This window comes from Dromaius novaehollandiae, chromosome 8, assembly GCF_036370855.1.
Source record: "Dromaius novaehollandiae isolate bDroNov1 chromosome 8, bDroNov1.hap1, whole genome shotgun sequence".
Taxonomy (NCBI): domain Eukaryota; kingdom Metazoa; phylum Chordata; class Aves; order Casuariiformes; family Dromaiidae; genus Dromaius; species Dromaius novaehollandiae.
The window spans coordinates 15969345-15982807 of NC_088105.1; the positions used below are offsets into that span (position 1 = coordinate 15969345).

The 13463-nt window shown below is 38.2% G+C and overlaps 1 protein-coding gene across 3 annotated transcripts in view; it reads left to right on the forward strand.

Annotated features, from left to right (window-relative positions):
- Positions 1–13463, forward strand: part of CRB1 (crumbs cell polarity complex component 1) — a 136569-nt gene that overhangs the window by 61114 nt on the left and 61992 nt on the right. For all 3 annotated transcript variants that reach the window (XM_026119108.2, XM_026119099.2, XM_064515763.1), the window contains 3 exons: positions 4354–4549; positions 7297–7436; positions 8717–8899. In XM_026119108.2, coding sequence (XP_025974893.2) covers positions 4354–4549; positions 7297–7436; positions 8717–8899 — 519 coding nt within the window. The remainder of the gene's footprint in view (positions 1–4353; positions 4550–7296; positions 7437–8716; positions 8900–13463) is intronic.

Genomic DNA, 13463 nt, shown 5'->3' on the forward strand with positions numbered 1-13463 from the left:
ATGCTCTGCATGTGTGAAATTATTTACAAGACATGTGTCACACAGCTGTTAAATAATGAAACTCAGTTGGTTTGTCAAAGTTTTGTCAGAATACCTTAGGCAAATGCATTATTTTTCCATTGTGCTAATTGCACCTAATTCACCCCAACAGAGTATGGTATAAGAGCCTGCTAGTTACCCACAGCTAGTCACATTAATTACCTTGCTAGACAAAGCTGAAGCCAATCCTCCATTGCCAGTGAACATTTTAGTATAAACTATCAGGGGCGCATAGCAGTTCAAAAAGCCATTTTTAGAGGCATCAGCACATCCTTTAAATAGGAAAAGCTGTTTCAGTGACTGATGAAATAGGTATAATGGGCTAGATTTGTTCTTTGTGCAACACCTTTTATTATAATGTAACTAAAACTGAAATCAATTCCATACAATATTACCTGATGAAATGAAAGCTGTCCTTTAGTTCTCATGCAGTATTCTCATCAGTAATGTATATGCCACGCACATATTTAGGAGTAGATGCATCCTAAGTCTTAGACAGTTAAATGAAAACTTCAGCAGACATTTAGGCACTCAGTTCTCAAATCACCAGCACAGAAAGATGCCTTGCCCTGCACTCAGCCTCATTGCGCCTTTGTCTCCACCTCCCTGCCCAGCAATGGGATAGAGCTACCTGCACTGTCCCTCCCATCTGATAATAGAGGGTGGTGCTCTGGCTGTACTCTCCCTTCCCACTCATAGCAGTGGTCCTCCCTCTCCTCAGAGAGGTACCAAGGTGGCTTAGTACAGATCTGTACTCTGAGAGAGAGGGCAAGGGAATCCTTGGCACTTACAGCCTCTCCCATGGGATGGAGTGCCCCAAGCACAGATCTTACTTCCCAGAAAATTCATGGTGGTATCACGATAAACTTTCACATGTTAATATCAACTAACATTGTCCATCCAACAGTAATTGTCCTCTGCTTCCTGCAGATCTGTGTTGCGCAACACACTCCACTGTTCCAGTGTGGTTGCTGACAAGGAGATCTCGCCTGACCGCACTGGGACTTGTGGGGAGGCAGAGAGCAGCACTACATTCTTCAAAGGGCCTGATCCAGGGCGTATTCTATGAACTCACAAAACATACACCAAGAGTATATATCCTTTTATATCCTAGCCTAGCAGATCAAGGCCTTCCCCACAAAGTGGAGAGCCTCAGTTTCCTTCCTTGACTTTCAAGTTTCAAACCAACATTCCCCACTTCCCACTCTAACCAACCTGAGAGGAGAATTCAGCCCAGTTTACTAACTTGCTGTTGACATTTCTAGCCACAAGGCTATTACGACCAGCACTAGCAGCCGCCTTTCAAAGGCTCTTCAGAAGAAATACTAGCTGAGGGCACATACTCTAGAGTATACATATTGCAGTTCCTAACTTCTCAGCACTGAAACTTTTGATTGGATTTAGCCCCATTGATTTTCTCCTATTATGTCAGGATATTGCAGTGTTATAAGACCTAATGAACTGTCTACCTGAAAGCACTTCTGTCTTTTCATGCATACAGATAACTGGTAGTTAACACAGATCTGTGTGCAGGACAGATTCTCACTCCAAGAAATTAACCCTCTCCCTCTGATTTGGGATTAATAAAAATTTTTCTAATTATACATAATTCTTCTATTTATTTTTGATGCAGGGAGAGATATGAATTCTCTGCCCGCCCTTTTAAACCTGGTGACTAAAATATAGCTGGCACACTCCATCCAGATGATGGTGCTTAAGATTAATATATACATATTGTAGAACATCAGGACATTCTTTTGTTCCTGTCATTCTTGAGCTTAATACTACAGATGTGTGAGAGTGGAAGGGGTGACCTGATTTACTGATTTCCAGAGGTACTAAGAACATATAGGTCCACCTAGAACTATACAGGGTCTGCAGATCCCTAGTATCTTTGACCAGAAGGTGACTTACTTTAGTAAGGTAGGTATCATATCTGTAGGTACCTAAGTTTGAAAATGTTGGCTTTCTCTTTCATCCTCGAATGCATTTACCTTTAATTGACTGGGGCTGTACAGAGAAGCACACAGTAGTACTTATTTAAAAAGCAATCCATATAAGAAATAATCCTAGTTCTCCAAAGGAACCACACAAATATTACTACATCCACATTCCCAGTCTCTCAATTCAAACCACTTGTGTGGTTCAGTATATGCTGAAATACTCTGCGTGCTCTAAAACAGAATGTCTTTGCTCCTAATGGCTTAGCCCTACACAATGTCTGTGAAAGGGGTTGTTGGAGCTTTTTATTTTCTGGCATATGATATTTGGCATATAGCATATTTATGACAATGTTAGACTGAGGTGCAAATATAAATCTAGTCTTTTCATCTCTTTTCATGGCATACAAAAAATATCTGCTAGCAGATTCAATAAAGAATAGGAAGGAATCCCCCCTGTTTGTATGGCATATCATATTGGCTAGATACATTGTAAAGGGAGACGAGTTTTCTTCTGAGGCAACATTGCTGAAGGCAGGTTACTGGGCTTGATAGATTAAAGACATGAACCAAAACAGCGCTGTGTTCTCATCTTAATCATCAGGCTGTTCTCAGGCCTGTAGTTTTAAATTTGGTTGAACTGAGGATCAATTGAACAGGGCTTGTTTTGTCACATGATTTTTAGCGTTCACAGTAAGCTGTTAACAAGCTCTGTCAGATTTACGGTCACTACACATATTTCTGCAAACGCATTGTTTACAATTACAGTGAATTCACAGGGCAATGACCACAGAGGGATTGCTCACTATATTTGGATGTGATGCACATTACCACAAAACCGTAAGAGTTCCTGCATTAGGGTCTCATGGAATCCTCCCACTGAAAGTAATGGCTAGCTGAATCTATGAACCTCAAACCAGAGGTGCAGGACTGATGATCTAGTTTTTTTTTATGTGTGGTTTCAAGAAATTATCAAAATCCATTCACTAAAATTACAGTAAGAATATTTCATAATAACAAGAAAGGTGGAAGATCTCATTAAAATATATGGACTTTTATGTTTAAATACAAAATTATTAACAGATAGCATCTTCAAGTTTTGTTTTGATATGTTAAAATATTTCCAGATATTTATCTGTAATACAGATGTTTATGAAGATGCTACATTCAAAACGGTCAAAGTAAATTAGTAATCAAGTAGCAGCACTGAATATTAGCAGTCTCGTTGTTTTGGGAAAAAGTGTTCTTAATTTGAATGTACACTTTCCACAGTAGTGCAGAGCTGGTAAAAACAGTGTATGTAAGACTCAGAGGTGAGTCCTTAATTGCAAACATAAAATCAATTAATCAAAATGTGCCTGTTCTCATCTTTTGGGAGCCTGTCCAATCATCCTGTACTAAAATCCTCATCTCTCCAAAGAAGGACGCTAGTCTCAGTGTTGTAGATTCCCTTTCAAATAGGAAATTCTGAAAACTTTACCATCTTTATCTTTACAATACCTCTACGACTTTGGTTAGCCAAACAGGAGACGGTGGAGTCAACTTGAAAGCAACTTCTTCATTATAATTTTCCATTTTAATCCATTTAGTGGCTGATACTGCAGTTGGTAAAATAAATTGACTCAGCAGGTGAAAGTTATATTAAAAAATAATGGTTTATTACCCCAAATACTAAATAAGTGCATAAGCATACAAAATCCTGGAATAACCAGAGCAGCAGCTGCAAAGCATTAATCACCAAACATTCAGAGGAAAAGAAATGTAGATTTAACCTGCCAATTATCACAAATAGCTGCAAACTAATATTAGAATTGATTTAGTCTCATCAAATATATCTGAAGAGCAGCTCCAAGATTCTGACCTGTTGCAAACACGGCATCAACCGGCCTCATTTACACATTGCTAAACCTTAAGAAACATTAAGCAGTTAATTGGGACATTGCTTCATATCTTTACTCTGAGGATTTTAACTGTGTTTAATTCACTGTGTTTAACTGTGTTAAACTGTGCATCCTTAAATGGACTGCCAAGATTGTTAAATGACTAGTCATTTCTGTAATATATAAATATGATAGTAGCACAGTTTGAATAATCTTAAAATTCGTTTACTCTGCTTCCATGTTCAACCTAACATAAGAAAGTTGGTATTGTATCTATCCTTGTGACTAACAGCCATTTTGTTTTTTTCGTAACTTCTCCCAAGACTAGAAAAAACTAGTCTTGCAGTGCCCATTGAGGAGGAAATTTCTTTTTAAAATAGGCAATTGCTTAAAAAAAAGATTATGTAAATATTGCACTTAAAACAGTCCTTGCAGAAACCTCCAAAATTAACTATTTTCTAAGTCTAGGGTTTGCTTGTTTTTTGATTTTGAAGGTACAAACTGTGAGCTGGACATGGACGAGTGTTTATCACAGCCTTGCTTAAACGGTGCAACTTGCCATGATTCCTTGGGGAGCTTCGCCTGCTCCTGCGCGCTTGGATTCCTCGGTGATCTCTGCGAAACCAACATCAATGAGTGTGTCAGTCAGCCCTGCCTCCATGGGGGACAGTGTACAGATGGTGTCAATGGGTACGTATCCTGAAAGAATGTGACATGCTGTTAACTTCTCTATTTACAGACTGAAGTTCTATGACAGCCTAAATTGTTAGATAATTGATTTCATTTTAAATTGATTTCATTTCCTGATCCTGCACTGATTTCAGTTCAAATCCGGAAAAGATTGAAGTATGCAAGTCTGGCATCAGAGTCCGCAAGACAAAAAAAAAAAAAAAAAGATTGAAGTATGCAAGTCTGGCATCAGAGTCCGCAAGACAAAAAAAAAAAAAAAAATTATGGCAAAGATTAACTGAGAATTACATTTTTTACACTTGTACTTTTACTTCTGAATATTTACATGTTGTTTATCTGGCCCTGAGGAATTATCACTTAAAGATCAATTCTTTTTCTAAAGTCCATCAAATTTTAATTTCCAAGAGAGATGTGAAAGTGCATAAAATTGAATTTGCCAACAGCAGCTGTCCACACTTACAGTCAGAAACATTAGAAAAGAAAGGCAGAGAAAAACAGAAATAATAGTTACCATAGTAATAGACGTCATTAGGAAATGTGCCAGGTATTTTACAGGCATATGGGACAACAGCTCCTTGTTCAAAACAACCTGCAACCCGTGAACAAAAGAGAGAGGGGGAAGGGGGAATTAAAAACAAAAAAGAACAAAAAAAAGCAAGAGAGAGAGGCAGGCAGGCAGACAGAGAGGGACATTGCAAAGCAACAGAAAAGTAAGTTTCTTCACCTAATGCTAATAGCTCTACCCAGAGATCGAAGGGCAGTCCAGGCACCCAGAACTCTGGCATTCATTCTTTGATAGTCACTTTGCATACTCAGCATGAGATTCTAAAAAACATAAGATATATATGCATAAAGTGTACATTATAGAAAATAAAGCCAAAAATTGATGAGTATATTCATACAAGCATTGAAGTTACCAGTATAAGATTTGTCCTGTATTGTTCAGTTTCCAGTTTTTATAAAGCAGTTTTAAAGATACTAACTCCACAAAAATCAGTCAGAAAAGTCATGTCAGCAAGAGACATGCTCAGCTTGAGTTCAGAGGGGGACAGAGATCATGTTCCAGAAATGGGCTTTTGTACAGTATTGTGACATTATGCCAACCTTGTGGAATTTCTTTTCTGAAGTACTGAATGACTCTGAACAGTACAAAGCAATTTACTGTTTTTCAGTGTCGCTAAAGCACGAGTGCAGTGAGAGAAAGAGGTCACCTTGCACCTGAAATGAAAACATTGTAGCATGCCTGAGTGACAAGTCAGAGACTTCTTTTCACCTCCCTGATTCACTTTTTTAATTAAATAAGTCAGTTGAATCCTCAGTCACAGCCTGCCTGCAAGCAGGGTGCCCTCCAGAACTGCTGGAGGATCACAGCAACGTGGAACATTTAAATATGCCAGAGAAAAGGGCACACAAGTGGGGCTTCGATTTAAGCAGTTATGAATATTCCTCACTGTTCCTTCATTCTAGACCAAAGGAAAAAAAGGCAAACTCTTTCTCCGCACAACTGAACAGCACCAAATTGAACGCACGTTGAGGAAATGTGTGAAAAAACAGCTAAAAAAAAAAAAAAGACTTCAGTTTGAGAATATATTTCAGAATGAAATTTTACTAATTCGCATCTTCCTGATTATATTTTACATCCTAAATTCAAATGCCAACTGACCTAATTCATCTCTGATCTTGATTTAAGGATAATCCATACACTAGTATAAACTGGCCTGCCAGGAGTTTTGGTTGTGTACGCTTAAACAGTGCAGTAAAATGCCTACATTTGCTGGTCTGTTAGACTGCAGTAGTCAGTTGTCCTCTGATGCTCCCTTACATTCAACAATATAGCTTTCCCTCCATACATTTACTCCAAGTCTAAGACACTGATATTAAACTCAGAAATCTCATGTTCAGCAAAATTCCCCATGATTTCAGCTGTACAGTAGCTAGTGTATCATATTAATGTAAAGGAAAGCCATATAAGAATTAAATTTGTTTTTGATTCTGATTATTATTAGGAAAAGATCATCCAGCTACGCATATCTAACACAGTCATTTTGCAGAGGCCTGTGTTTTCTTATGACATGCATAGCTTTAGGTGTTTAATTAGATCATAACCTAAGCATAAGAGTTGCAATATATCAGAGTACAATCACAAGGTCTTATATATTTTTAATAGTTAGCTCACCTGAGAAAAAGCAGACATTATTATCTGCACACTGTTCATTATTTCAAATATTCATATTTGTGTATGCTAGTTTGTTTACTTCTAACCCCACAATCATAGTATTGCTATCAAAATGAAGTTAGTATTACTGTTATTATTGGAACTATGCAAATAATTGGCATTTCTATATCGAAACCTAACAATAAAAAATAGTTTTTCAAAGAAAATCTCTCTCTCTCTCCCAGAATCTCTTCCTTTCCATTTTGTGAGTAATGTTAAGCCTATGAAAATTGCATTAGCAGTGACAGAAACAGTTTTCCAAAAAAAAATTTTTAAATCACTTTCTTAGAAGAAATTACCATCAAAACCAATTTGAATTCACAAGCAGCTCCCAAACAAAACCATGTCTTTCAGGAAAAAAGCTCATTGTCCATTCTAAATTTCTGTAGTTTCTCCTAGAACACGAGATGGTGCTCTCAGATCTGGACTCAACTGTGCAAACTGTTACCCAAAGCTCAACAAGAAGCCTGTGTAGATTTAGAAACTGAGACAGATCTCCTGACTTGCTAAACACTGGCATTCTCTGTTGCAGGTACAGTTGCAACTGTACCAGTACTGGATTTACAGGCCTACACTGCGAGACCCTAATTCCCTTATGTCGGTCACAACCATGCTACAACAATGCTGCTTGTGAGGACAGCACTGACAATTATACATGTCACTGTTGGCCAGGTAAGGTCTAAATTGTCCTATAAACAACTTCTTTGCTTTTGTAGTAAGATATGTCCTCATTCTTTGCTGATACAATAAAAGCTTGAAACTACATAACCTTAAAAATATTCTGTGGGCTTGGTATTAAATAGGCTTCACTTCTCATCATAAGCCAGAACCCTATGGGTAAGTCAGTCACTCATTTCTCCCTGCTCAGGAATGATTTCTATGCACAGTAAAAGAAAAGGCCTTCTTCAGAGCAATTGCCAGTATAATTGAGTTATGACAGGAGCCTAACTCGATGTTGGGAACCACCTCCCCATTGGATGCTTAATCCTTCAACCCATGTAGTACATGAATTTCACTGCTGTTAGCATCCCTTTTTTACTCTTCACTAACATGACATTAAGTCAGCCTAAAAATTTACGTTTCCATGCAAAATAATGATTGGCTATTTATAAATAAAATTAAACTAGATGTGATATTGGGAAACTGGTTTCCTTCATGTCATCAGTGCAAGTTCTTCTGTCTTGCAACATCAGGTGAAAATACCCTGGGCTCTGTTCTCCTATACTAATGCTTGCATACCTGAGAGTTTGGGAAAGTTCTTGCACATCCCCATTGCGGACACAGACACTATGTTTTTAGGGGACTTTGTGAACCTTTCAGCATGCAGACTAACTAGAAGTCTAAGAAGTTCAGTGTCTGTGTCTGTAATGGGGATGCAGGAACACAGTGCACTTTTAAAAGTAATTACTACAGTGTGGTTGGAACACAATATTATAAGTGCATTAGAAATAGAAAGATTAGGCAGAATGCTTAGCAGTTTTCAGGAATGTGGGGAGTTTTGTGGCACTTTGAACTCAAGCAGATAAAGCACTTCACAGACATCAACAAATTTACGATCCCCACACAGCTGTCTTAGGGAGGCATTGCAAAGGTAAGGAGAACACTGCACAGACTGAGAGCATATCTACACCATACAATGCAGTGCCTTGTTATTCATGCAGATCTCCATATTACTTCCTAGTAACAAAGTCTGTATAGCACAGACAAGATTACCTAGCCCAGGCAGAAAAGCAGGCAGAATAACAGCATTCAGCTACTTAGCCCAGAAAAAGTGTTGCAATGAAACACTTGCACCTTTAAGAAGTAGAGAGTGTCCAGGAGGTGTCTGAGCACATGACAGAGTTTCAAATCAAATTTATCGAATATTCACTATATATATTCACAATATTTTCAGATCTGGTATGAATTGACAGTACATCAATTAAACACCTTCTTCTAATTTCTGCTCACAGGATATACAGGTTCCCACTGTGAAAATGATATAAGTGAGTGCAGCAGTAATCCATGCCTCTCTGAGAGTGAATGTGTAGAGCTGTCTTGGGCTAACTGGTATGGAAGTGTTCCAGGACTGCCATCAGAGTTCAGCTATGACAAGGCAGAGGGCTATATTTGTAGCTGTAAACCAGGATTTTCAGGTAAGATTTTTTTGATAAAAGCTTAGGAAATAATATGCTACAGTGGTTTTTTGTTTAGGGCTGCTACAAATAAATCTTTAGAAAAGAAGTTGTGTGTTTTAAGGCATCATAGTGCAAAGGGTCCCTCTGGTGGTCATAGTACATATGTTTCAACAGAAATCTGAAATAAAATGAGTTTGTTCCACAAGTTGTGAAACTAGTAAGATACCAGCAGACTCCAGGTACGACACTTAAGCCAATCCAGACAGCAAGAAAGAGAGCTGTTGTCTCTTCTACAGCTTTGTCTGTAGAACTTTATTATTCATAATCACATTTGCTGGAATTATACCATAAGCTTCTATTAGTGGCTGTTTTATCATATGTTTGCACTGTGCGCAGGTATTATACTACATGAATGAAAAAAATCAGTAAGAGAGCATTTTCATAAATCCAACATGGAATAATATTACTAAGCTTTCAGTATTTCTGTCTCTACATTCCTCATTTCATTCTGCATAGCAGCATCTGGGGATTGGCAGGAACATGCCTTCACAATGAATGTAATGAGACTTTTTTGATAAAAGTGACAGTATAGTATGTTGGTGATATTCTACAGCTTAAAGGAAAAATAAATTGAGTGTATAACTGTGTTCTTAAAAAAAAACACACAACAACCCCCCCCAAAACACACAAAACAACAAAAAAACCCAAACACTATCAATGTTACAAATAATCATAAGAAAAAAGTTGTATTGAGATTTGTATTACTTAACACAGTCTAACACAGTCTGTACTATTTAACACAGTCACTAAGAAGTTAATTTGGGATTGTATGGTTCTGGGTCTATAATCTTTTTCTGTCAATTCCATTCTCTTGTTTGTTCTGAAGGAAAAAAAATAGCTGGAAGAGTTTAATGAGTCTTCAATTTCTTATTCCACTCATCACCTGACTGGCTTCTAAACTCCTCTGTGTCTGCTAGTAGTTTGTATAACTGATTTCTTCAACTAGCAGATACAAACATAGAGATGAAATTTTTCCCTCTGAATTCCAAATTAATTTTTCCTCAAATTGGCAGTGAGACTTCTTTACTCTTGTTCTATCCCTTCCCCTTAACTGCCCTTCCCTATCCTGTCACTAAGTGCTGCTGTTGTACTTTTGTTCTACTTGAGGGAGTATAATATGAGGCTTCCACTGAGGCTTGTTAAAGGCTTCAGTCTGTCCTAATCACCCTTACCTCTCCGGATTCCTCTTCAAATTCCACTTCTTTCTCTTTGCTTCCTTCCAGTGATGTCCAGACCTCAGGCTTCTTTTCCTCTGCTCTCTCCCTAACTTTAAAAATTCCTGTGTTTTCTAAAACAATTCAGAAGGTGTTTCCTTGTTTAGTCCTCATCCTTCTTTATCCTCCTTCTTGCTTCACCTGTTGCCTTCACCTGTCTTGTTTGCCTGATCTGGGCTGTGATTCCTCTGGCTTTATTCACATGGAGGACTACCTTACTGCCCAGGGAGTCAGTGGCACCATGCACAGGCAGACACTAGTCAGTTTGAAAAAGAGAATCAGATTCTATTAAATCTATGAATCTATTAATCTTAAATCTATTTTCAATAGACAGGCTCTTAAATCAAAATGCAGGACTCTCCAGAGAAAGCATGGCTGACAGAAGTCTTGAAGACCCTGAAATTCCTACTGACTTCATATACAAATAAGAACATTATATTAAAAAAAAAAAACTTTATGTAAGTTTAGTCACTGAAATACCTGTTGTATGTTATACATAAATTTAATTAGAAAAAAACAAAATTGTTATTCTGTATGCTTAGACAGTGGAAGGCAGGAAGAACATAAAGTTTACCAGGGACGGCTGTAAAAGCTGTTTGTGAAATGGCTTTCGGTAACATGCTGCAAAGTAATGGCAAAACTAGGTTAATCTTGTCAACTCATCCACTGCCTCCATTTTTCATCATGGCTTAATTTTTAAGCCATTTTCTTGCTGGCCTGTGTGAGATACAAGGAAGACAAGTAACATGTACACATAGAGAAAACAGTAGTGTTGCTCAGACTGGAACCTAGCATCCCTATGGACCCTAGATTTTGCTCTATCAACTACACAAAAAATGACTGTTGGAGTTTGAGCTAATGCTATGAGACTGATTTGCATAGGAATAACAACTCTGCTAAAGCTCAGGAATTCAGCAATGCCTGTAGATACAATATAGCTAACCTCCCTAGTCACTTCAGTAATCCTGAGTTTTTCTCTCTGGCCTTTCTCCTTCCCCCAGGTAGTTTTGAAATGGAAAGTGCTCAAAATGAGCCCGCGCTTCCTTATATGGCAGAAGCCTAGAAGGAGAAGTGGAAGCATTCACTTCTGATGGTGATAAATCATTTCTCCAATTATAGCCAGATCCATGACAAATAAACCACATGCTTTAATAGGAATTAAGGAAGACTTATGATTAGTCAGTAGCAGTAGTATGATTCAAACTGCAGATGAATCCCTGATCAGGATAACCCAGTATATTACATGCTTATCTAATGTATATGAACTAACAGTCAACTGCCCTTCTACAAGGCAAAAAGTCAGATCCTTTCATCTGTGTATGGGTACAACTAACTGACAACCAAAGGCCTACATTTCTGGAGCTGAAGGTCAGTTCTTCTAACCTCAACACCTGAATATTTGTATGTGCTTTATGTACAATGTATAAAACCTCAGATTCCTACTGAAACAGGACAAGGATTTTCTTTAATAAATCACATTCAATATTTTATTAACCCTCTTGTCTCACTAAAGCACTTGCAGAACAATGAACATTTATAGCCATACTTCACTGTTCAGGGAAATGGGAAGAAATAAAAATCCACATACCCTGTACTGTGGGGGCCTGATCCAGAAGCCATTGAAATCAACAGAAAGATGTCATTAAATTTGAGGACAGTTGCCAATTTTGTAACAAGTATAAAAAGGCCTCTTTGAAATCACTGGATAATGTTCAAACAAATTACTGTATTTCAGCTGAAAACTTGAGAATACCTACTTTTCAGACTACAGATTTTAGCCCCAAGGGCAGGAGATAATGGAACCTAAACATATGCCTATGTCAGGATGAAATATTGCCTCTTCCAGCTGGGAGAAAGGAATAAATATTATCTGGCAGTATCTTATTATAGATGGTGGTTGTTCAGGTAAATTGAAAAGTAATCAGTAATCCTGCTAAAAGTCTTGGAAGGAACAAATCTGCCACATTTGTTGAACTCGAAACCATCTAAGTGGCAACCAAAGTAATTTACACAATTCCTTTCTTAAAAAAAAAAAAAAAATCCCAGCCTGGAGAATTTATCTCAGCTAGGAATTTTTTGAGGCCATTAGATAGTTGCCTAATCCCAGATCCAAGACAGAAAATTGCTGAGGAGGTCCTACAAAGGGTTAAGCTTCACCACCTCTGTTTTAAGTCAAAGGGTCTGGGGATACTCAAATTTCAAGAGGTCTCATGACTTTTGCAGTAGCAAGCCCTAGATTGTTGAGATTGCCTCGGTCCATTCGCTCCCTTACACAAAAGTACTTAGGCTTTTGTTAAACGGCTTGAGATTTGTTACCTTTAGGTAAAGGCAATAATTACTCTAAAACTTTGTCCTTTCAAATCATGGATATATTGCACTGCTCTAGCACTGCACATTTTTTAAAACACACTGTTAATTGAAAGGTTAAACTTTTCACTTTCCTTCATGAAAACAGATGGGAAAGGAGGAAAGCAGAGCTATGGATTTGTTAGTGACTCATTTCACCAGGTTGTAATAAACTTAACACCATGCCAAATTTAAAGTGCCTCTGAACTTGCAAGGTCTATCAAGGTGACACATTCTATTGTTGAACTGAGCCCAAGAATGAATGTGCAAGGGAGTCAGGTTCTGCTCCTTGGGCCTCTATAGCAGTGGTGCCAATGGTGCAAGATGAGTGGGACAGTGCCACTAGCAAGGAAGATCATCCGTTTTCCTTCAGTAGAATGGGTGTAAGAAAAGCAGAGCCCACTAATCTATTTGTTGACAGAGCATCTGCTGCCTAGTGACATGCAAATGAGCACTGACTGCTGAGGACCTTACCATTTATGGTGTCTTGTTATCCATTATTTGCCAGTTGTGCCACAAGCACTGTTGCTTGCTTTGGCATCATGAATTCCTGGGAGGTTTTTTTTGGCCTTTTTGTTCATTTGTCTTGTTTCCCATTTTTCCCTTTTAAATCTTCTTGGCCCTTTTCCCAGTCTGTTGGACCGCTGCAAGAGAAAATGATATGATCAGACTGGTGTCGTTTGTGTATTCAATTCTTGGCATATGTATGAAGAAACTATCTCCTGGAGCCAGAAGATGAGGCAGATAAATGGCCAGTATGAGAAAACACTATCTAAAGAAAGCCTCAATCCAGATACTGAACTGTGAACATCGTGGGACCAGGGCTTTAAAATCTGGTCCATTTGGACTGTCATTCTAAACTCAAGCTAGTGTGAAAGAAACACAGAAGCACATGGGGTATCAGGCTGCCATTTCTCTGCCTCTCTTTAGATGTTGGCATAAGCTGTACCACCTCAGCAGAG